Consider the following 26,043-nt stretch of genomic DNA (forward strand, 5'->3'; position numbering starts at 1 on the left):
GTTTAGTTCAAATATTTGTCCAAATATACTCTTCTGCTACAAGTCACCCTTTCGGTTTAAATATAAGTAACGTATTTAAATGAATGCCAGCAAACAAACATTGTGCATAATCTGACAGGCGATGAAAATACCTCAAAAAGCACCTATAAAGCAATTGCAAAGTATGTACTAAGCCACCTCTAAAATAATACGATGGCATAAACATCCCAGAGATCTTATTGATCCTCAGAACCTAAACGCTAGAGTGCTTTTAATAATAGATGAGTGAGGCATAAATATGCCATGTAACACTGCAGTATCCTAAATAACACCTATAAATTGCCATGTGTAACATAAAATTGAAATATGCTAATGGAAGATGGTGTGGATTCTTCCCAGTAAATGCTGTCAAGTACCTGACAGAACATTAAAAGTGACAGAAATGAATGAGAGAAATTAATTAGTATTTAAGAATATTGCTCATCTTCTTTTCATTTTGCATTTTGTTTTTGCAGCAGGTTCTCTCAGTCATTTGTGGTTTGGTTTCAATCCTATGTGTTGATTTTTCACACAAAGAATTGCCTGTGTGAGGTCATCTTGAGTCTTTCCATCATCCAAACATTTTAGGAGCCATAATTTTTTGTTGTCCCCTCAGGCACTGGTCAGAAGTATTACTCTGGCCTACCTCCTGCTGGAGAACGGTCATGTCCTGGACTCCCTGACTGTTTTTATCAATATATAGGTACTTAGGTCTTCCTCATGCCCCAGGAGCCTGAATTTGTCAATGCAGGGTTGTTATGCAGGGTTGTTTCTAGGGTAAATAGTCTACTGGTTTTAGGAGCACTGTATTTGGATAAAAATAACAGTTGTGAAACAGTTTCTTATGCTTTAGGGAAATCTTTTTTGAAAAGTTATGACTGATGGTTAGGGTATCGGTCTGCCTTGGCCAAGAGTAGAGCAGAGCTGCAGCTCAGATTACCTCAAGTCAGGAAAAGCTAAGAGTTGAACCTGCTTTTCACTTATTCCAGTATTTTATAAAAACAATTTAAAAACTTCAAGACATTTCACTGAAATTAACTATTTTCTAGCCAGTCTTGCTCAAAAGCTAATAGGTATTTCATATCTGGGGGAAAGGCAGTGTTCAGTTTTTTCCTGGGTTTAGGTACAGATGGGAATTTACATCACTGCAAGAGAAACAGTCTCTTTCTTTAACAGTGGTTGGTTTTTATTATGAATGGTGTGTTTCAGGTTGGAATCGTTCAGTATGGACAGACTGTAGTCCATGAATTTTACCTGAATACTTACTCAACAACAGAAGAAGTGATGGCTGCAGCCCTAAGAATACGCCAGAGAGGTGGCACACAAACTATGACAGCCCTTGGAATAGATACAGCAAGGTACGTTCTCAAAATATTGTCCTGGATAAGGCAGAAACAAATATTAACAGATAATGTAATAGTTCTGATTTTATAAATCAAAAATATGATGTGACTGACATCTGACATCATTTTAGCTAGATGAATGAGATTTAGGAAGAGTTTGGATAAACATACTCCATCCAATTTCTATAGCAGTTGTACATGGCACACTGCAAAGGCATCTGTCTCTTGAGGAAATGGGGAAAGAAAAAAGATGTGGAACAAGGCTGTAGTCCTAAGAAAAGCAGATTTAAAGTCTTTGATACCCACACAAAGCATGTAGGAACTGTTTAGGCAGAGGTGTCAAGGAGATTCTGTTTTTCAAAGGAAACAGGAAAAAGTAGAATTTTTTAGTGTTAATTCATCTTTCTTCTGAGGTTAAGATTATTATGCGATTTGAGTCCACATTTATCACAATTCTAGAAATTTCATATCTGAGTTTTTGAAGCTTCTGCTGCATTGGGAAATTAAAAATCAAAGAATCAATGAATCAAATCAGAATAATGAGTGGTTTGGGTTTGAAGGAACCTTAAGGATCATCTAGTTCCAACCACCTGCAATAGGCAGGGACACTTACCACCAGTCCATATTGCTCAAAGCTCCGTCCAACCTTGCCTTAAACACTTCCAGGGACTGGGCATTGACAACTTCTCTGGGCAGCCTGATCCAGTGCCTTGTCCTACTAGTAGTAGTAGGACAGTGCCTTGTCCTACTACTACATTCACATCCCCATCTTTCTTGTAGACCTCCTTTAGGTACTAGAAGACCAGTGTAAATTTTTCCCAAATACATTTGTTCTCTGGGCTATACAATTCCAACTCTCTCAGACTGACTTCATAGGAGAAGTGCTTCAGAGCGTTAATCATACTCATGGCCCTCCTCTGGACTTGCTCCAACAGCTCCTTGTCCTTCTTCTGTTGGAGGGCCCCAAAGCTGAACACAATGCTCTGCGTGGGGTCTCATGAGAATGAAGTGGTGGTGAATCACTTTGCTCAACCTTCTATCCTTACTGCTCTTGGTGCAGCCCAGGATACAGCTGACTTTCTCAGCTGCAAGTGCATACTGCTGGCTCACATTCACTTTTTTTCCACCAGTACTCCCAAGTCCTTCTCTGCCAGGCTGTTTATAATCCATTCATTGCCCAGCCTGTATTCATGTTTGGGATTGCTACAAACCAGATGCAGGACCTTGCACTTGGCCTTGTTGAACTTCATGAGGTTCTCACAGGCCCACCTCTCAAGCCTGTTGAGGTCCCTCTGCATGGCATCCCCTCCCTCCAGTTTGTCAGTCACACCACACAGGTTGGTGTTATCAGCAAACTTGCTGAGGGTGCACTCAATCCCACTGTCCATGTCACCAGCAAAGATATCAAGTAATATCATTCCCAATACAGACCCAACGCCTGTATTGGATCTGTTGTATCAGTATTGTTACTTAGAATTACTTCTTTTAAGAGAAAAATAGAATCTGACTCTTTCAGAATAGACAGTAAATGCAAAATCAAACTCCCATATGAACGAAGCAAGCGGTTATCCATTTCCACTCCTAGCCCATCAGACCTGGTTATGACCAGGTCATCAGATCTGAAAGACAAGAAAACAAAATACAATTAGAATAGAAGACATTGAGAGATATTCTGAAAACATACAATGTTGTTCTGGTTCTTCACTTACTCAGATCATTACTGACCAAACAGTAGAAACTACTTGCTCAAATAGGCAAAATTTGCCATTAGTTTGCTGTCCATTTCAAGAAAAGTGTTTCCTCAGAGACAGTTTTGGCACAACAGTTTACCTAAGAGTGGACCTCATAGATATACACAAATATAGTAATGATATGCATTGCTAAACCTTTCATATCTTTTCTCTCTTCTACATTTTTTCCTGGCTTGGCAGCATAACTTTATTCAATAAATGAATGCATTCTCCCTTTCCAAACAACTATCTAATTGAAATGTGCATCATCTTCCTGGTGAACTATTTGATTATCTGAATGAAGCTCTGTGGATACCATGTTAAAGTTAACAAAATTGTTACATCTTCATAAGTTAGATAAATTCTTAGATACAAGTAGAGGCTCAAGGGAGTCTGAATAAGTTCATGAAAGCAGAACCAGTTGAGGATTACCAAATATGCAGAAACCACATGTGGTTCAGAACGTCCCTGGGTACCACAAACCGTTGCACGCTTATATATACGGAAGTATCAGCAATGCTTCCTCAGTTCTTGCAGTCTTCCTACACATCTACTTAAGGCCATTGTCAGAGGTGGATCTTAGCTTTTACCCATGTAGCCAGTATTAGATAGAGTTCTGTGGTATTTCTCTAAAAAGAGGAAGCTTTACTTCCTTCCGTCTTCTCCAGAACCCTAACTCAGCCTCTCCTTTCCTGGTCACATGCAGAACCAAGCCATGCCCAGCCTGCATGAGCAGCTCCCCAGAATGTCGGTGTCCTTTTCCCCACCTACATCTGTGGAATCAAAGGGTCACCCCTACCTACCATCACTCACTTGCAGATGACTTCTGACACATCTGCAATACCCAGTTTTGCTGTAAATGTGTAGAGGTGCTGGTAACTGAATAAATACTTTGACTACTAGAAGTGCTGCTGTAGAGTGGAAATAAATTTTTTTAGCATGTGGATTTTGGGGGAGGGGTGTTGATTGGTGGGGTTTTGTTTGTTTGTTTTTAAGGTAACAAAACAGTTTTAAATGCTGGGAGTTTATTTGGGTAGAAAAAGAATTCTTCACCATTCAGCATTGTTTTCTTCTGTCACAGACTGAATAGATAACTTTACACAGAATAACGAATGAATACACAGAATAACGAATGAATGCTTGTGAAATTCTTTGGCTGTAAACTGTCATGCAAATTCCAATTGTTGTTGTTTGTATTTGTTCCTGGTTAATATTAATTTCCTTTTCCTACACCCTCCTTAATGTAAAGTATTTTAGCTTAGGGTTGACAATGCAGAAATTGTGTGTGCTAAATGCTGACCTTGCCTTTCTCTAAACCCTTTATGCTCCCTTTAGGGAAGAGGCTTTTACTGAGGCTCATGGTGCACGAAGAGGAGTACAAAAAGTAATGGTTATTGTGACTGATGGGGAATCACATGATAACTACAGATTGAAAGAAGTGATTGATAGTTGTGAAGACGAAAACATTCAAAGATTCGCTATTGCTGTAAGTGAAATGTAATGAGAAGTATTACAAATATTACAAATAACACAAAGTATTTATTACAAATAGTACATATCTTACAGGCACATTTTGTCTTCCAAATGTCTGTTTAAATGTCTGTTTAAAAAGAATCTTATGAAAAAGAATCTTTATGAAAATATACTAATTTCATAGATAAAAAAGAAAAACTGAAAAAAAAATGTTTTTTGATATTAAAGCACATCAGAAAGCAATGTATCTTGAGAGTTTTTTGTGAAAATAAAGGATAGAAAGAATTTGAGGAGCAGTATAAAATGTAATCTTTCTAGTTAAGAGGAACAGTGAACAGAGTGGATTAATTCAAATCTGAGCAATTTCTGCAGACACGTCATCCACTTTAAAAGAGAAAAAAACAGTAAATGAGTAAATTATAAATGAATCATGGTGTATTATGGCTGTTCTGTGTGCTGGGATACTAAAATTGTCATTTTCATGTTGAGCAAACTTAGTAGCTGAATGAGAGTATGAACATCATGGAGGTTATCTCATCCGCAGTGACAAGAAAAAATTAATGGTGCATTTGGTGTAAACTATTGTATTTGTACATTGTATACTGGAATAATCTAGTTTTTCTTCCTAATATTTAAGGTACATTGGATTGTTTCTTCTCTGTCCCTATCTCTCTTTGTTTTCTAACAAGATCAGCCTATCTTAAAATACCCTCAGGTTTTGAATACAGTTCAATTTCCAGTTCCAAAACTGAATGCAGTAGTATGTTTTTCATTTTCCCTTCATACCTGAAACAATATCTTCCAGAAGTATTGTTACCAGATGATGAAAAAGCTTGCTACTTGCTTAAGTATCACTACAATGAAGTATAGAACCAAGAATTTTTAAAGAAAAACGTTGTCTTTAAAGAAAGTTAGCAAACTGAAGTTGAATCACAAATCAGCAACATTTTCAGTGGTTTCCTTGGTTTCCCTCATAAAGATGGAGAGCATTAAAGAAAAAGTCCTTGCTGAATCTTCCATATTTTTAGCAGTAAAATATTTGCCTAGAACCAAATTTGAATTGCTTTCATGTCCAGCAGTACTAGAACCTGGAAATTTGGTTTTGGTTCCCCTCTCAAAGCAAATAAGCAAGCAGAATGTTTTTTTCCCTTGAAAAATAAACGTTGGTCTGGAAATTGGAAAAATGTGTTTCCTCATTTTAAGGCATTCTGAGTTTTTAGAGTAGTAATATTAAAACTGTGGACTGAAGTCTTGTACCATGATACTGAATGCAAGTGCTGGTGCTGTGTGCATTTACAGGGCAAATTTCCACATAACAAAAAAATATTCTATACCTAAATTAGCATGTCATTAATTACTCATATACCATGTTATGAGGAGAACTAGTGGTACCTATGCTGAAGTCAATGCAATTGTGTATTCTGTTTGGGATGGCTTTTTGTTCGTTTGTTTTCTAAATGAAGCTCTACTTCAACTAATCATTAGAATTTTGTGAAGAAACGAAAAAAGGGCAGTTGAGGATAGCAGACATTACACCACACAGTTACGTTGTTCACTACTGTTGGTACTTTCAGGAAAAAACTAAGCCCTCCCTCATACTGTTTTGTTTTTTTTTTCAAAAAGAATGGCTTTTAATCAATCAAGACTAGGAATTTGAGGGAGGTTTTAATAGAACAATTAAGGTTAGATGTGATTTTCCAATATTTTCTGACAACCTACCTCAAAGGTATCTTTAAAAATAGGATTTAAAACATACCCTTGACTTCTTTGTTTTTCTTTTTATTTTTTTTTCTTTAGATTCTTGGCAGCTACAGCAGAGGAAATTTAAGTACTGAGAAATTTGTAGAGGAAATAAAATCAATTGCCAGTAAGCCTACCGAAAAGCATTTCTTCAATGTCTCTGATGAATTGGCTCTTCTAACTATTGTTGAAGCACTTGGAGAGAGAATATTTGCCCTGGAAGGTATGACACTATTTGAAATTTTACTTTATGCCTGCATTAAAAATGAAGCAAACACAAGACCACCTGCTTTTATCTTCCTTTCCAATGTATTGTGCTGCATAAAATGCATTATATGTGTATTTTTTCATGCTGATTGTAAAGATCAGTATACATCAAAAATACAGATAATGATGCAAAGATCTGTTCAGATGGGTTCAGATAGGAATATCTGGGATAGATAGGATATCTGTTCAGATAGGAACAGTAACCTAGAAGAGTAAGAAAGGTCACTGTAGACCATTACCACTTTATCATTGGGTGAACGCAAAGGTGCCTCCCATTATGTAAAAGAGCATTGTAAGAACATGTCCTAAACTAACCCACAGTCATATGTTAGTCTGCCTATAACTTTAAGTTCTCTTGACATTTATTAGCTGCAACATGCTACTTTGCTGTACACGTTATCACAGACTTGGTGTATAGAGTTGGCAAGAAATATTTTTTCCTTGGAAATGTTGGTGATGATCAGATTTTAGCAGAGAAAAGTCATCATCTCCTAATGTCTGCTTACATTTTCTATCTAAATTAGGCAACACTGTCCAACTCTGTTTGTTTCAAGCTCAGTACTTGTAACAGAAGACAGTTTATTAGTTATAAATTATATTGGCCAACACTGAAGGGCTTAGTGTCACACAGATATAACATCCATCTGTTTGGACTTATTTTTTCCAACATCTCAGCTTACAAGTAGCAGGAAAAGTACAGTTTATAGCTGGAACAAAAGATAACGTGGAGTTAAATGTCAAGAAACTAATACAAATATGAGAGTTTATTTTAAAGCTTTTTAAATTGGCGTTATGTTTCTCAGGCATTTAAGTATTTTGTTAGTGTATCATTTAGTGTGAGTAGATACTACTATCTTCAGCTGACTACTACTATTTTTTTCCGTTTAATATATTATCTTTTTTCTTTCCAGAAGACTTTGTTTCATCACTTATAAAAAAAATAAAATTGAGGAGTATTTAATCTCTCTAAAAGTGAAAGTTTACCTTACTGAAGCTTATTGAATTCTTTAAAATTCATAGAATAAGAGCTCTTTGCTAAGTCCCTGCTCAGTAGAAAGAATTCACTTTGAATTACAAAACAGTTGTTCAAACAGAAATTAAATACTTTTTGCTGATGGAGAATGATTTGTACAATGGGTTCTAACCCTTCCATTGACACTAGGAATTCATTTCTCTAATCATAAGAAAAAAAATTGCAAAAGATTTGAAAACTAACAAGTTTAGTAGCTTAATAAAATGTCCAAATAAATATAGTTATGTACATGATGATGAATCTGTTTGATTAAATTGCAGAAGTGTTATCTGTTTATATGATAATACATAACTCCTTCAATAATGTGGTACTTCCAGTATACTGCACCTTTTCTAAGTGTCACGAAATTCTACAGTACTACTTGAATTCAGCTTTAAGTTCTTGCAAAAGATGCAGAAATAAATATCTACTTCTTGAATATGAATAATTTATATTTAACATAAAATTTTAACATAAACCATTTGGATATTCGTGCCTTGATTCATGCTTTACTTTCAAATTTTATTTTTAGATAGACTCAACGCTATTACAGAATATAAATATCCAAAACAAGCAAACAAAAAATTATGTTCATCTACACAGTGAGAGTTGAGCTAAGTAATTTCAGCACACGCAAATGATTCTTGGTTTCTACATCGAACTAGGACTTCAGTCTGTGCCAAGATTTCTATTTAAGACATTTGTAATTTGAGACAAGAAATTATGCCCTCTCCTACACCTGTGGAAGCTTCAGAAATAGCATAATCTGGTCGCAAGCAAAGTCAGAATGAAAACTGAAATATGGTATTAGCTTTATGGCAAAGCACAGCAAGGCTGAATTGTTCTGATGAATTATATAATCATTAAGGTTGGAAAAGACCTTCAAGATCATCTGATCCAACCATCACCCTACCACTACACCATGTCTCTAAGCATCAGGTCCAACCTTTCCTGGAAGACCCCCAGGGACAGTGATGCCATCACCTCCCTGAACAACCCATTCCAATGCCTGACTGCTCTTTCTGAGAAGAAATGTCTCCTCATTTCCAACCTGAACCTCCCCTGGAGCAACTTGAGGCCATTCCATCTAGTCCTAGTCTGTCTAGTTCTTCTGCTTCCTGTCCCAGACTTCCAGGTTGGGAGGCTGAGTACTCCAAGTATAAGTGGCCTAGCTAGTAAAGACAGATGTAAAAAAGGCATTGAGAATCTCACCCTTTTCCTTATCCTCAGTAGCCATGTTCCCCCCTGTGTCCAGTAAAGGACGGAGATTCTCCTTGGCCCTCCTTTTGCTGTTAATATATTTATAAAAACATTTTTTTTTAACCTTAACCACAGCAGCCAGGTTGAGCTCATACTGGGCTTTGGCCTTCCTGATTTCTTCTCTGCATACACTGGCAACTTCCTTGTACTGTCTCCAAGTTACTTGCCCCTTCTTCCACTGGTCATAAACTCTCTTTTTCTTCCGGTCACTCAGGAAAAGTTCCCTGTTTAGCCATGCTGATCTTCTTCCCCACCAGCTCATCTTATGGCACACAGGGACAGCCTGCTCCTGCATCTTTCAGACTTCCTTCCTGAGGAGCTCCAGCCTTTCTGGACTTCTCTGCCCTTCAGGGCTGACTCCCAAGGGACCCTGCCTACCAGTGTCCTGAACAGTTCAAAGTCTGCCCTCAGGCAAGACTTGTCAGGAAAGACAATGTAGCAGTTTTACTGACCCCCTCCTGACTTCACAAAGAATAGAGAACTCTACAATTTCATGGTCACTCTGCCCAAGACAACTTCCTGCCACCACATCTCCCACCAGTCCTTCTCTGTTCGTGAACAGCAGGTCTAGCAGAGCTCCCCCTCCGGTAGGCTCACTAACCTACTGCTGAGTCAGCAAGCTGTCTTCCATGCACTCCAGGAACCTCCTAGACTGCTTCCTCAGGGCTGTACTGTATTTCCAGAACATGTCCAGAAAGTTAAAGTCCCTAGAGCTAGAGGATGGTGAATAAGTCCATTTCTTTTGACTCTTTATCCATGGTTTCTTGTCCCACACAGCTTTCTTGTGACAAACTAGTTTATTGGATTTGTGCATTATTGAAAGTTAAATTAACCCCATACAATGTTTCTGTAATTTCTGTACAAAATCTCTGTACATAACATCGAGGTCACAGGAAACTTGATTCTTGCAATTCTGTATTTGAATGTGTTTTAAGTCTCCTACTAGTATAATAGTACATTTTATTTTGTTTGCCCTCTAGATTTCTTGTTTTCTTTTTGGTTTTTGCCTTAAAAAAAATGCAAAGGAAAATTGAGAGTTGAAAAATGAAATCCAACAAAAACCCACATTTGACAGCCAGTCGATTTTTACACATCATCTTTTCCATATGCTTCTGTGTCTCATGGCATGGACTTCTGGATTTAACAGCATTTTTATGTTTCATCCAATCTGTAGGCAGGCACATGTTTTTTCACAAAATATCTTTTGTAGAATGCTTGGCAGTTTGAAACTTAATGGAAAGTTAGACTGGGGGCCATTATCTAAGCAGCTTTCAGAACTGCACATACTGACAATACTGGCATTGTACTCTGCCTTAAACTGTGAGAGTCCTGCCTTTCTCAGCTCATAAAGGAGCATCTTTTATTGCATGATTAATGCTGCCACTGAAAAATATTGTTTATCAGCAAATGGGCAACTTAAGGGTTTTATGCTTAAAAGAAACCATATTTTTTCAGACATAGCAGAGCAGCTATGTTTCACATCTTGTGAAACATGATGGCCTATGTTTGTGTGTCAAACATTTTGTGTTTGAGATCATGTCTGCTTCCCACGGCTGGTCATAAATCCTGACAATTAGCACAGGCATCATGTCCAAGTGAACAACCTCAGTGGTTTAGTTGCCGAGTAGCAGAAGTTCAGTATTGTTTAATGGTCCTGATGCCAGAAATTCATGTAGCCATGGCTTGCCTCAGTTTCAGTCACATTGTTTGAGATTCGCCTCTGCACTCATCTGGTAGAAAATTGTGTACTCTTCCTCTGTAAGTCTCAGAACAGATTTCATAGATCCTATCTGCTGCCTGTTACCATGTCATGCTCTCACAGAGGAATCAATATGCAGAATACAGTTACCTGATCTGTGGTGCTTACAGTGGCAAAATAGTCACTGAGTGTTGCTTTGAAGTAGAGAAGTCAGACTTTTCTCTTCTCTGATATTTCCCGTGTAACTGAGAGCAAAGCTTTATGAAGGCCCACCAGAATTTAATAAGTAGCATATGACTACCTGAAAAAGATACTGACAGTAGTACTAAATCACCTGATACCTCTTCTATTCAGAAAAACAGAAAGATTTTCATGTAACTTTCTGGGAAGGATTACAGTTCCCAAGTCCTTCTCTGAGGCTTATGAATCTTGGATGGCTGAGATTTTCCTATGTTGTTTTTAACAAAGGTTCATACAAACATCAAGTGTTTTTCATTTAAAGTTCTACTAGCTGCCTGCAAATTCTTAGTTGCGTGAATACAAGGCCAGGGCTACATGGATGGTGTTTCATTGTTCACTTAGCTCAAGTGGAAAATGGCTTAACCATATTAATCAAACATTCCAAACATATTTACCATCAGCCTGAGGTCAAATCTGGTCAGTTTTAGCCCAGAAATATTTCTTGGAAAAGTTCTGAGACATGATCTTAAAATGGAAACGTTTTCTCCTACTTAATGGTAATATTTAACACAGATCTTAATTTCTGTATTTATTATCAAAATCTATGGCAAGATATATTAATGATGTTACCTTTTACCATCATTTGAGCATTGTCATTACACTAGTCAGATTTTTTCAGATTAAAACTCATTTATTTTAAAACTTTTTTTTTTTTTTCTTTTTAATAGCAACAAAAGACCAGCAAGCAGCCTCTTTTGAAATGGAAATGTCTCAAGCTGGTTTCAGTGCTCATTATTCTCAGGTAAACAAGCTGTTTGAAAATAAAAGTACTTTTGCAAAGTAGACTTCTTTTGCTGATGGCATGAATTTGGAACAAGTATTTAGAATTCGTTGTACAGTCCTGTTACTTGTTTGCTGATAGATATTTTGGAGTTTCCTGTAATCTAGCATTTTGTAAAATGTACTTAAAGAATGATTATAAACAATGAATGCATAAGAAAATAAGTACCATCTTCACATGAGCTATAAATTTAACAGTCCCGTAGCATTTTTCTATCAGAGAAATATTCTATAATATGCTAACTATAAAACTGTTCTCTATAAATACTAATATATAAATTGTTTTTGTATTGCATTGGTGAAATGTAGACAAGAAGATATGCATGTAAGGGATTGTGGTGGTTTTACTCTGTACATATATTTTATTTTTGTAATTGTAATGGATATTATCTCCATTACCAGTAACACAACATATTCTTAGTTCTGTTAATACATCGAATACATGAATTCTCAGGGAGTGAACTCATTAAACTGGGTTGCAAAAATCCCTGGGAATATTTATTAGCAGAAAATGACTCCCTGCATCTTTTTTTTTTTAAAATCAATAGTACCCATTATGATGGTAGACTCAGTGTACGCAATTAAAATAGAATCTTATCATAAGATCAAAGGAACCGGGAAGAGTTAAGTTTTAAAGATGTGAAAAAGTAGTAACAATTGAAAAGGCCATAATAGGAAAGTAACTGAACTGAGCAGACTGAGCAATCCAAGACAAACTGACATACATAGGAAAACTTTCAGTATGGCTGCATATGGCTCAGCATATCACTGGTAAAACAAATAATAAATGCCCTTCATTGAAATTTAACATACTTACTTGCAGAAATACTCTCCATCCATTTTCACTCTCTGCACTGTAAAATTGTATACTATACTTCAGATGATGTACTATACCTTAGAAACAGGTGTTAGTCAACCCAGGAAAGATTTATAAGGTTATATATTTGGTAGAGCATATGCTTGAAGTTACCAAAGAACTGACCTATGGTCATCAAAACCTCACTAAAGAAGTTGGTCCTCAGACCTTGCTACCTTTACAGCATCTGGTGTCTCTTTTATCCAGAAGACTACATTCATCCCTTCAGGCAAGAAAGGTCAGCAAAGCATTTGTCATTGACAAAAAGCACTTCTCAGATAGTCACAGGCTCAACAGAGAATGGTTTAACTTTCTGAAAGTTTATCTGTGGACTCTATTTAGGTGTGGTATTCTCTGATTACCTTTGCTAAATCTCTTTCATCTCTCTGTGCTGTGTGTCTCGGTGGGCTAAAGTTGTATGAGCTCTGTTTCATGAATAGATACTTTTCCTGAACAGCTCCTGATTTTGTTTTGTTTTCTCTAATTTTGCATTTTTAACAAATACTGAGATTGTGTGGGGCCCATAACCTAGTAAGAAAATCAGGGCTGAATCATGTAAGTATACAGAAAGCATTACCTAAATGTGGGCATCATGATCAATGAATGTCTGAAGAAGATCCACATAAAGAAAAGGCTTTTGTTTTTCTCTGCAAAAGGATTGGATCATGCTTGGGGCAGTCGGAGCATATGACTGGAATGGTACGGTGCTCATGGTGAAGGACAGTGGTATTTCAATACCAACTAATGACACTTTTCGTGACAGATTTTCAGAAAAAAATGAACCTCTTGCAGCCTATCTAGGTAAGAGAATTAGTCCATCTTGTAACATTTATTGATAAATGCTACAAGTGCTCTCTAAAATCTCATTCATAAGGATTCTCTTACAGAGTAAGAGAATAAGGAAATATTTATATGTGTATATCTAGGAGCCTGAGAGAATGTATAATTTATGGATGTGTCTTTTGTATGATTTTGTTGTGTTGTGTTTGTTTTTTTTTTAAATCACTACTTCTACCATCAAAAAAATAGTCCAAACACTTGCAGCCCTAAGCATATCTAGACTTTTTCCAATAGAGATGTCTAATCTGTTCAGAGATTTCAAAGATTCCCCTAGCACCATTTTCAAATTTTTCTCTGCCTTCATACTTAAAAATTTTGATACAATATCGAATCTAAATCTTATTTGCTTAAAATTAAGCTATCTTCTTACACTTGGTGGACAAGAACAAGAGTTTACCACCATCCTTTTTATATAATGTTTTACGTATTGGCAAGCTCTTCTTTTCCTCTGAGCCTTTTCAACCAAAAACCATCTCAGTGGCCTTGCTCATTCCTGTCTCTGCTTGCTCTCTGTTACCTCCTCTCATGTAATACATATCTCAATGATGAGGAGTCAACACTAGAATCATGTAATCTTTTTCCCTAAGTACATTTTTCCCTTCTTTACAGACTCTATTAGCTGTTTTTTTTATGTCCAATTTGGTCACTTCAAATTTAGACACTATTCTCCACAATACTTGCAACCCTACTGCAATTTTTATTTATCTGCAAATTTTATAAGTCTTTTTCTGCTCAAGTTGTTTTATTGTTGTTAATATTCAACAGAGCTAGGTTCAAAATGCCTCCAGAATCACACCATCAGTTTGGCAGTGAGCCAGTGACAACTGTTCTTTTCACCCAGCTATTCACCTGTTATTTAGTCTGTGCCATCATTTTCTTACAACTATGTAACAATAGCAAAGCAAACATTATAAAAAATTATTCAGGTTAGGCTCACCAGCCTGTGAACAGGTTTAATGACACACTGGTGCTCATGACTGTGAACCTGTAGGCAAATACACATCCAGTGTATTTTCTTTTACTCTGCTATTGTTCTCTAGCACAATTAAGTGTAAATATCTGTTTGCAGAATCTTGCCTTAAAAAGGTTCTGAATCACAGCAGTTATTCCTGATGCATTCGGTATGTACTACATCTTGAATTCTTTCTGCTTCCTAGGCTATACTGTGAATTCAGCATTGACACCTGGAGGTGTGCTGTATATAACAGGACAGCCACGATACAATCACACTGGCCAAGTTATCATTTATAAAATGGAGGGAAAAGAGGTGCAAGTACTTCAGAGGTTAAAAGGAGAACAAGTAAGTATGCATTCATGATTTACATGTGAGAGGAATATGGCATGAGACATAGAAATAGTGATTTAAATGACAAAACTCTGTATCAAAAAAAGCAAATAAAACTGTAAGTTGTAATCAGAAAGGTTACAAGATCAGAACTAAAAGTTAGGTGAATGCTGTGGTGTAATATGTAATAGAAAGTAGGCTTGTAGGCTTGTTAGAGAACACTGGAAATCATCTCTATTTGGGGTAAGTCTTCACAGATGTCAAAGTGGTTGTAGCCATCTCTGCACTGGCAATTTTCTGTCTGCTGCATGAAAAGGGTACACTGTTGGCAAGAAACAGGTGTGATAAGCAGGGTTCTGTGAGTGGGCATCATCTGGAATACCATAAAATATTGAACAGCTGCTCATTACATTCAGTAGCAGCTGCTCCTGAAGGAAAAGACTATCATGTAACTACATAATAAAAGGTGATAGTACAATACAATGCACAAACAAGTTAAAGACCTTCCTACTCCAGTCTCTTCAGGCTGCAGTACAAGCTTCGTTCAGAACAACTCAGGTTACCTAATACTCATCTTCAGTAGCTGGTGTTTGCAGCTCGGCTAATCAATCTTGGACACTTTTAGAGTCAATGAAGGAAAGAAGGCATTTTTGAGGTTTGAGTGATTTGTCCTACCTGAAGCATTTTCTGTTGAATAAGATGCATCCAGCACTAGAAAGGACTGCTTTTCTTGTTAAGTGTAAAGGAAATCAAGGGTGTCTAGCTTAGCTGTAAAATAAATGTCAGATGAATTACACAGCTTGTGCGTAAACTATGAGTGAATGTAGCTCTTTGTGTAAATCTTGTTCCTCTTTATTCAGTAGCAACCTGGGAATTTTGGATAGTGCCTGTACTAGCTAAGAACTTTTATTTATCTTCCTACCTTTTTCCCCTCATGAGCCTATGACCATTGATTTTTCTCTTTCTATTTATTACTGTTGGGACTAACTGCCCCAAGACACATCTATTAAAGTGCTGTCTCATCTGAGAGGTTCCAATCTCCTTAGCAGATAAGAGGCCCCTTTTGTACTTTTCAAATCCAACAAAGTTGGAAATTGGATGGACCACCCTTAAATAAATAAATAAATAAATAAATAAATGTCTTACAATGAACCCTAAAGCAGAAATAAGCTTCAAAAACATGCTGACCAGAAGGATCTTCTAGGTAGCAAAGAAAACTTCTGCATAATAGTAGTATTTGTCATTGTTGTAATCAACTGTAAAACAGTTGTAAAACAGGTCTTTCAGTAAGGAGTTGTTGCATCATGCTACTGACTCTGCATCTGATTTATACCTTCTATTTTTTTGCAGATTGGCTCATACTTTGGGGGTGTTATTACCACAGTTGACATCAACAGGGACTCTTTCACAGACCTTCTTCTTGTTGGAGCTCCTATGTATATGGGAACTGAAAAAGAGGAGCAGGGGAAAGTGTATGTGTACGCTCTGAACAAGGTAAGGATAATGTTTATTGAACAGAAACAGAATGCGCTCCCTTCTTTCTTCATATCCTTATTTTAATGTAATATGATAATTTGAGTTGGAGATGATCAGTTGAAAACAGAGAAACATTTTTTTGACAACTGAGAGTATGACACAGTATACTTTTTGAAAACTTTCTTCTCACCTTTTTTCTAATGGAGTATTTTATACAGATAAGCACTATATCCTCTAAAGTGCAATACGGAATTTTTGTAACATTATAATTTCCATAATATGGAAAAATTGTAACATTAATTTTCTATCATATTTTCTTCCTGCTGTCGCATACTAGAGAATAGTGGGGGGACTCATCTATCTTAAAACTATGTGTTTCAATGTTCTTATGATTAAATTACCAACCCAGAAATAAACCCCATACATTCAAGAGCTTTTAAGTATGTCACAGATAGATTAAGCAGTACATCAGATACAGTTGATTTTCTTAATTTGATAAATCCCTCCATCCCAATGTCTGTATATACTTTTTCTTTTTTTCATCTTTTTTCTTTTCCTTTGGTCCAGCATCATTGTATATTGTTATAACAGTTATCAAAGTAGGTCCTAAAAACAATGATCTCCTAACATACTATGGCAGGAAAAGGGTCTGAAGAGGCTGGATCTGTGTGACAAGGAACTCTTCCAGTTTCTACATGCATGTTGCTAACAACAAATTGATGGTGGGTGAATAGATTTGGCAAGAAAACAAGAATTCAGTGTCCTCTAATAATGCAAGGGTTTGAAATTTGTTTTTCCTGTTGCTATTTTTATCCATCTCCAAAAAAAAAAAAGGAGGTGCAGCAACTGCTTGCTGCTACTACTCTCTAATATGTAGCTCCTGGGGAATCTCTTGGAAAGATGGGTTACATGTCATACTATTTGTGTGGTTCTGGTTTAAGATTCATGCACACTAGACACAGGTCACCAGAAGAGTACATACGTGAGCATGCAGTATGTGCGTGCTGAAGATAGAATTCAGTCTATGTAAGACAAATCCTTTGTTCTGGAATAGCAGTATTGCCATCTGTAATTCATCAGAAACTTGGCTTACTTCTCAAATTAAAGACTGCCTTTGGAAGAAATCTTTATGCTATCTTAAAAATGAAGTAGTTTACTTATAATAACATCCAAATATTGTTATAAAACTATGCTTTTCCTGTAAACACATAACTTTTGCATAAGAACAAGCATAACATATATTTGAGGATCTAGACGGAGAAAGAGAGGGAGTGAGGGTATTTCACAAACACTGCTTAAAAATAGCATAGTTATAGGATCAGTTTCTGCAGTGCTCTCATTCATTATGAATAGGATGTAATTGTTTTATTTCTCACTAGTTTGTCTTCTGTACAAGAGCTCTTAAAAACCTGCATAGCTCTGGAAAACCTGCATAGCTCATGGAAATCCACAAACTCTAAATCTTTTCCTTCACAGACAAAGTTTGAATATCAGATGAGTCTTGAACCTGTAAAGCAAACATGCTGTTCACCGTTAAAACATGACACCTGCAAAGTTCTTAAAAATGAGCCTTGTGGTGCACGCTTTGGGACTGCGATTGCTGCAGTGAAGGACCTCAATCTTGATGGATATAATGATATTGTAATAGGATCTCCTTTAGAGGATGATCATCGGGGAGCTGTTTATATTTATCATGGCCGTGGCAACACAATCAATAAAAAATATACACAGGTATGAAGTAAAACTTTACAGGTCAACAAGTGCTATAATATGCAGCATAATTCCATTTCTGCATGTCTTTGCAATGCAGAATCAAATTATGACTTCACCTGTCATAAGAGCTTCTGTTTTAAAATGTTCCATACTTTTAAAAAGTCTGATTTAACCAAATTTGACTATAGTATTGCTAGAAAATATATTTGCATGTCTTTGTTAGAAACCTTCTGAAATATTCTGTATTCTGTAATTCTGAAAATGGATAGTGTGTTTTTAAGTGTTACCATGGTAACCTTTTTAGGAGTATTGTAAAGAAAATTTAAAAGATTTAAAGTTTAAAAGCCATCCAACTGCCAACAAATGCATCTTGGATATTCTTATAAAATGCATCAGTATGCACTGAATAAGCCTCCTAATGCTTTTCACAGCGTATTGCATCAGGTGGAGATGGGGAGACGGTTAAATTTTTTGGCCAGTCTGTGCATGGAGAAATGGATTTGAACAATGATGGGCTGATTGATGTCACTATTGGAGGCCTTGGTGGGGCTGCCCTCTTCTGGTAAGGATGCTCACAGCAGCTGTCAGGCTAGAAAATAATTTGTCTTGTGGTATCTATGTAGCTTAAATGCACTACAGCTTCAACTATTGTGAGAATACAAGTTTCAACAAGTTTCATCTCATACTTTGGCTATAAATCTTCATAGTTTCATGTCTCTCTGGAGGAAATATAAAAGTTTATAGATAGTAGTAATAAATATAGGAATGTTTTAGAAACCTTGTTAGCCAAGTATGAAGACCCTGTCCTGCTACATCATATTCAAAATAGAAACTGATTCCACTCATGGCAAGAAGTAAAATTAAATAATAATTTAAAAAAAAAGAAAAAGAAAAAAGAAAAAAAAATCTCTTTTATACACTATATTGTATATTGTTTTATTACCAGTATGATGGACAGCTTCAAATGTAAAGCGTTCATTGAGAAAACTCATTTGACATACTCACCTTTTAGCAAAAATGGAAACAAAGTTAGGACATAAAACAATTCAGCTAAAAACTTGAGAGTTTTAGAGAATTTCTCTCATTTCACAGCTTACAGAGGACTCCTTAGCAAAGTCATTTTTCTGATTTTGTTTTACTGACTTCTAGCTCTTACAGCCTAACATAGAAGAATGTCACAGAAACTATTAATAATCTTTAAATACATTCTGTTGTGCTGTGTTACACTCCTTTCCTCCTTTACCTTTTTGCCTGTTGCATTGTCTTGCCCAGATGTTCTGCAAAATTAGTAGGGCGCCTCTCAGTACAGAAGAGAATGCATCAAAGTCTTTGTAGGATCAGGATCTGAAACTGTACAATGATTAGGAAGGAAACTCAGTATTACTAACTTCAGCATTTGAAGAGTTATGGGAAACATTTCCCCAGGAAAAAAAAAAAATCAGAAGCTGGACTGTGATCTCATAATATTTCCTGATTTATATTTTCTGTTCTTAATTTTGGTGACATTATAAAGCTTTTACTTAGGATAATGACAGTTAAGTTCTCTTTGTATTTTTATAAAAGCTGGGAATCCTTTGTAACCCATCTCTTCTTTGGTACACAAAATGCCCAATATTCACATTAAAGACTTTAAAAATTTGTCCAGGGAGAACTTATTTTCTGTAAGTTTGTTACCATTTGTTTCAATGGATATCTGATCTTTTTTAAATCTTGGTATTAGCAAAAGAATCTTTCTCACTTCAAACTTGGCCTATAACGCTTACAGTAGCTTTTGGTTCTCTATATTATTATAATTTATTGGTCTGTTAGCATTGGATTGAATTCACAAGTTTGCATGTGAGCATCAAAAGTCTCTGTTCCAAAGATATAAATTCTTTAAAATATATTTCTGATGAGCAAGGATGCCACAGAAATCCCTCTTTTTCTCGGTGAGTTGTAGAGTCCAGGGTGCTTAAAAGCTCCATGGTCAGGTCAGCAGGGCTTAGCAAGACATTAAGCTATCTAACCATAGTAAGTATGAGGTAAAATAATTTTGATTAAAATTCTTTGATACAAGCTTAAATTAATTTCTGTTGCTTCATATTTGCCATTGGCCGTAGGCATTCTTCTTTATACAGAGAAGTTTGGCTTTCTCTTTGACCCAGACCAGTGCTGGCTAAGCAGTCCCACTGCTTTCTGCTCTCCTTCCAAATGTTTGTGCAGCCGTGCAATGAGATAGCCCAGGATCTCATCTAACGGGAGCAAAGGTCACCCATCCCCTCCCACCCTTTATTTTCCTTATTTGTTTCTTTAACTTTGACCTGTTCCTCAGCCTTTGATGCAGCTGCATCAAAGGTTTTGCCATTTCAAGTGACCCAGGAAGAGGAAAAGCTGAGCCCTTCCAGCAAGAGATGACCATGAGAAGTAAGAGTAAGGGCGTAAGGACCCATAAGGGCAAAAGTGAGGATTGTCCATGCTGCTCAAGCATTGCTGTTCCCAGGGCCTGCATTCTGCTGGCTGGTGGCCACAGCTCCTGACTTTTCCCTCCCAGCAGCCCAATACCATACACCTGCCCCTGTCCCTACATTTTCTGGGAGCGGGACTCATCTGCTCCTTCACTGTCATGTTTAGATCACACATCTGAAGAAAGCTATTCTGCCAGCTACATTTTTTCCTAATTTAGTACACTGACATACTTGAGGCTGGTGTCTTCAGGCCAAAAAGGAACTGGCTCAAAGCAAAGGTAGAGGTGTTGCAGGGGATGGGGGTAAAGGGGAGTTAAAGGTGCAGCAAAGTCCTCAGCCCATTTATCAACACACACCCTAACATGACACTCTACTGTCTAGCTCTTGTGTAATAACTTGTTCATCTGTCATTGCACTTGAGAATGGGTATGGGTCTTCAGTCTCTTTTGAAAAGAGTGTTGCTTAAATGATTTTAAAATCTTTCCTTTCATCTGTTATGTATTCTGAAACACATAGAGCACTCAGTAGAAGCCCTTTGACCACTTTCTCCTTAATGTATTATTTACTGGTACTATGTAGAGAGTGTATAGTTAATTAATTGTTTAGATTGTGATATATGTGTATTTTAATGTTCAATGTTGCAAATTTTATTAGTTCATTAATATAAGTTTTAAAAGTTGCTGCTATTATTTTCAAGGTGCTTTGTCTCTTTTTTTTGTGTATGTGTGTGTTTGTTAAGGTCTCGTGATGTGGCTGAAGTAAATGTTTCCATGCAGTTTATACCCAAAAGCATCAATATCCAACAGCAAAACTGTCAGATAAATAAAAGAAAAACAATATGTATAAATGCCACAATTTGTTTTAAGACCAGACTAAAATCAAAGGAAGATATATTTGAATCAAGTAAGTAGACAAGCACTGAGTTACGGAATCTTTCCATTATAAAGCTACTATGCTCACATTAATTTATTTCCCACAAAATGGAATGCAACTCTCTTTTAAATTTACTATTCAAAGCATATTTATGATACTGGGAAATAAAGAATGTGTAGAGGTAAAATTTTGCTGAATATTAATTCTCAACTTCCTTTGCAGATCTGCAGTATTGGATTATTCTTGACTCACAAAGACAAATATCTCGAAGCTTGTTCACAGAAACCCATGAGAGGAAAATGCAAAAAAATATAACTGTCAAAGGGTCAGAATGTATTAAACATAACTTCTACATGTTGGCAAGTAAATCATTTAAAGTGGCTATATTTTTCTCAAGTTGATATTGTAATGATCCAAATGTATTCAGTTAATTGCAAAAAAAAAATCAGCATCCAAAATTAATCTTAAAAGTATACATAAAATGCATTTACTATTTATATATTTATTCTTTATATACATAAATATATGTATATATGTATTTATATACATATAAATACATATTTATAATATATATAACATTTATTATAAATATATAATATATAATTATATAATATATAATATATTTATAATAAATATATATTATAAGATATAAATATATATGTATTTATATATGTATACGTATATATACATATGTATGTATATATGTATAAATATATATATAAATTTATATATATGTATATAAATAAATGAACTATTTATTTTTGTATGTGGTCTATTTAACTTTGTCTCTGTTATGGGTATGTCTTAAGAAAAAGCAAAACATATTTAGTTGAATTAAGCAACTTAAACTTGTTAATAGTTCAGGTGCTTTCAAAACTCTGCAGGAGTATGTGGGCTAGAATTTTAATATGCATATTGCTGCTATTTATTCTAATAAAAAAGTAATCAAAAACTCCTAAATTAAGTATGTCATAGAGAATACTAAATCACTGTAAAGGTAGAAATGTAATTAGCAAATATGGATATGAAATTGCTCAGATTATAACTAATACACAGAGTGAATAGAGGTGTATATTATAAGCTCCCCAGATTTAAAACATGTAGCAACTTCACAGTTGTATCATAATTCAAAACTAATGATAAATGATGGCTAGCATTTTCTTGAATATGCAGTATGTTTCCTAGCAGCAGGTCCCAGTTTGACTTCACATAACGTGATATGACTGCTGTTTGTCTTACTGATTTTTTAAACACAACTAAAAAGGAAAGTGTACAAGTTGACATTTCTGACATATTCTTTAATGCAACTGTTTTGGAAATGCTCTGGCTATGTGACATTTTTACGACAAGCTGAGATACACAAAAACATTAGTAGGTATTTATAAGGATTGGCTTGTACATTAAATGTGTTGCGAATATTCAAATGCTTCTCTAGCAAGTATGAAGTGTGACTGAAAAATATTTTACCTTAGCATTTGGTTTGCTTTTTTATCTTCCTTTACTGGCTTAGATGTTAATGTGAATGTTCATAACAGCAATTTTGTTTTCTTTATGTTCTAGGATAAACCTGATTTTCAGGACTCTGTAAAGGTTTTGCTGGAGTTCAATTTTTCTGATCCAGAGAGTGGACCTGTTCTTGACAGTGATCTGCCAAATTCAATATCTGAATATGTAAGTCAGCAAGATTCTGTATTAATAAGCAGAATATTTAAAATAAAATTAATAGCCCATACAAGACCTGAAAGTATTGTCCACAAATTGACTAAAGAGGGAGGGTTGTTAAGCCTGTCCAGAAGATGTTTACTCTAAATGAGTCTTCAGGAGTGAATGAGCTTTGGAACCAGCCTGTGGTTTTATAGCTGTCCAGAGTTAACTGAAGATAGAAGAGTACAAGCAATTTTATTGTCTTTTCTTTGTCTTTTTTTTGTCTTTTTTTTTTTTTTAACATAGATTGAGCAGGGGAATATTAGTCACATATTTTGATGGTGCTTGGCATCATTGATGCTTTTAGTATTGTTTCTTCTTCTAACCTGGATGAATCACTTAAAACAGAATAAGTAGGAAAGTTGTGTTTTACCTGCACGTTTTACAGGATATTGGCATGTTGAACTGATTAACTTCTTTGACTGTCAGACAGAAGACCTAATATAAAATTAGATAAGGAAATAAAATGCAAGTATATAATTTTAATAATATAATAAAATTGAGAATAAAAATACTATTGTTGCAGATTCCTTTCACAAAAGATTGTGGAGCCAAAAATAAATGCATTTCAGATCTTGTTCTGAATGTAAAAGCAAGCATAGCTGGAGACAGGTAACTACACTGGGTTTATTGTATTGCTTGATATTTGTACAAAATTTGTATGTCAATTATAATATCTTTAGTCTGGTAAAATAAAGTTGTGGTATAATTTTCAAATCAGAAACAATAAGAGTCTGGACACTGAAAGATGTTCCTTTCTATTTTTAAGAACATATCCAAAATTTAACATGTCTAACAATCATACATTATTTTACAGCTCTTCTCCATTCATTGTAAAGTCACGCAATGATAAGTTCACCATCCAGCTCTCCATCAAGAATAAAAAAGACAGTGCCTATAATACCAGAGCTTTGGTCCAGTATTCTCCAAATATTATTTTTGCTGGCATTGAGGTAGGAATTTTACACATTTCTCATAACTTATTGCTAGGGAGATCTGAGGAATTCTTTGTATCAAGACTTCATTTCACTGTTCTGACACCATCTCAGTTGATTGTAACAGATTCATTTAGAGTGCTATCCTTGCTTACATCTCTAAAAGAATGCATTTATTTTGACCTGACTATGGCATAAACCTCTGTTAATGACTGACACATTTCACAATGCCACTTAGACAGTAAGTGGCTGCATATCAGATGAACGTCAGAATCATGAATCATCTCTACATCTCTCTCTAGATCCAGAAATGCCTCATTATTCATCAGAATGGCTCCTGTGCCTCCAGAATTCTCCTTTTGCACTGTCTTGGTAGGGAGGCATAATTACTGCCTGCCTTATCACAGCTTCAGATAGCATCTTCAAGCTATCTGCTTCTGCATTCCTCAGTAGAAGCTATGAATTCACCATAGCTCAGGTGGAAATCATTTGAGAGGTTTGTTTTCAGTCAGCAATCCAGATGTTGCACACTGAGAGAAGGCAGCTGACAGCTGAATGACGTTTTTATTGCTAAGTTCAGAATACATTTACAAAATTATGTGTAAAATCTGTGTACTTATATCCGTGTTGATCTATTAGACCCCATGACTAATTTGGGTAATGTCCAGCTTTTATATAATAAGTACTAAAGTTCAATAATGGAAAATAATTGATGCAGGTGTTCCTTTATGGAAATTGTTTTGCAGAACTTGTCCTCCTGATTCTGTCACAACTCAATTAAGGCTTTGACTCTGATGATGTTTTAATAATGAAAAATGACAATGCTATATATGTTTTATAGCCCCTTGATGCTTAGTCAAAATTTAGGAGTTTGCACATGGTTATAATTTTACTTTCTTGTTTTTTAGGATATACAGAAAGATAGTTGTGAATCTAATCACAACATCACCTGTAAAGTGGGATATCCATTTCTAAAAACTGCAGAAGAGGTAAAAATTTCTCCCACATGCACAATTCCCTTGCTTCATGTTATTCTAAATACAGGCCAGTTGCTATCACTTCTGAATTTCTTTTGTCTTGCATTCACCCAAACACCTGTCTATGCACATTTCCTAAGCTGTCTTCAACATGAATTTCTCTGATAGCACTGTTCTCTGTGGCAAAATCAGAAGGCAGAGATGCATAGCAAGTATACTGAGTCAGACATGAAAATATCTTTGGTACCTATACAGGCAGCTGTGGCATGTGAGGAGGTAAAAAGTGCATACTGCCATGAATGACACTAACAGAAGGCAAGAGCACACCTAGCTAGAAGGATCTGTCTCCAAATGCATAGGATATTGTTTTGGATGTGTTATAGAAAATATACTAAGACAACAGACACTGTGACTTTCCACAGATTTGAGCCTATGACTTCAGTAATTTCATATAAAAAATGTAACCAGCTGTTTGAAAAGAGAGTAAGCTGGCATGTGGAGATGCTAACCTGGATCTGCCAAAGCTAAGCATCAAGGTTTCACCCCCGCTCAGTGGAGACCGAGAGGCTTTTCCAGCAAGCGGTCCACTTATAATCAAGTACCAGTTTGAATCTCTCTAGTGATGAGTCTGTATCTTCAGCTAGGAAAGAGAAGGAGTTTTAGCTGAACTTAGCCTTTTAAAATATACATCTAAGCCTCACTGAAGTAGTCTAATATTGATCTGAGAAATACCATATTGCAAGAAAGCAAGACAAACTCTTTCCTGTTAGTTTCTCGTCTGTTCCCCTATCATTATCAGGTCTGTTCTACAGATGCACAACAGAGGGAAGGTCAGGAGTGATGTCCTCTTACATTGCCTCCAAAACACAAGCTGGAACAGGTACATGGAACTTTCAGGAAGTCAATGAGTGGTTATTTTCCTGAAGCCAAATGAGCATACTATCTAAAGCCAGTGCCCACAACACTCCATCACCAGATTTTCTATTTTTTTTCATTTTTTCTTCTTTCTTTGTCAGTATGTGTGTAGCTATAGATCCCTAAATCTATAAATTTCATTCCCTCCTTTACATTTGAAAATTAATCTCCAATTCACTGATCAGCATCCCTAATACATTCCTTTTTAAAGTCTCTTCCTGTCTTTATTTTTAATATGAAGAAATATCTAAGACAATTTTCCCTGTATCACTTTGTAATAAAGATTTGTAACCATTAAAGAAAATAAAAAAGTCTGAGCTCAAAAGTCCTTACTGTGACAAATAGTAAAACTTCAGTTCTTATAAAAAATTTACCCTATTCAGTGTGACTTGTTTGGGACTTTTCAAATCTTATATGGCACCAAATTGTGTTAGGTTCGCCCTAGATAGAATGAGTGTGGATT

At 35.8% G+C, this 26,043-nt stretch overlaps 1 protein-coding gene across 1 annotated transcript in view; it reads left to right on the forward strand.

Moving 5' to 3' along the window:
* ITGA1 (integrin subunit alpha 1) overlaps positions 1-26,043 on the forward strand; it is a 78,144-nt gene that overhangs the window by 38,626 nt on the left and 13,475 nt on the right. The window contains exons 7-21 of the mRNA XM_084305504.1: positions 1,228-1,376; positions 4,427-4,577; positions 6,362-6,527; positions 11,451-11,524; positions 13,075-13,219; positions 14,416-14,558; positions 15,894-16,037; positions 17,496-17,750; positions 18,164-18,294; positions 20,916-21,079; positions 21,272-21,408; positions 22,610-22,720; positions 23,280-23,365; positions 23,571-23,706; positions 24,597-24,677. Of these exons, the coding sequence (XP_084161630.1) occupies positions 1,228-1,376; positions 4,427-4,577; positions 6,362-6,527; positions 11,451-11,524; positions 13,075-13,219; positions 14,416-14,558; positions 15,894-16,037; positions 17,496-17,750; positions 18,164-18,294; positions 20,916-21,079; positions 21,272-21,408; positions 22,610-22,720; positions 23,280-23,365; positions 23,571-23,706; positions 24,597-24,677 (2,073 nt within the window). The remainder of the gene's footprint in view (positions 1-1,227; positions 1,377-4,426; positions 4,578-6,361; positions 6,528-11,450; positions 11,525-13,074; positions 13,220-14,415; positions 14,559-15,893; positions 16,038-17,495; positions 17,751-18,163; positions 18,295-20,915; positions 21,080-21,271; positions 21,409-22,609; positions 22,721-23,279; positions 23,366-23,570; positions 23,707-24,596; positions 24,678-26,043) is intronic.

Source organism: Netta rufina (assembly GCF_964035555.1).
Source record: "Netta rufina genome assembly, chromosome: Z".
Classification (NCBI taxonomy): Eukaryota; Metazoa; Chordata; class Aves; order Anseriformes; family Anatidae; genus Netta; species Netta rufina.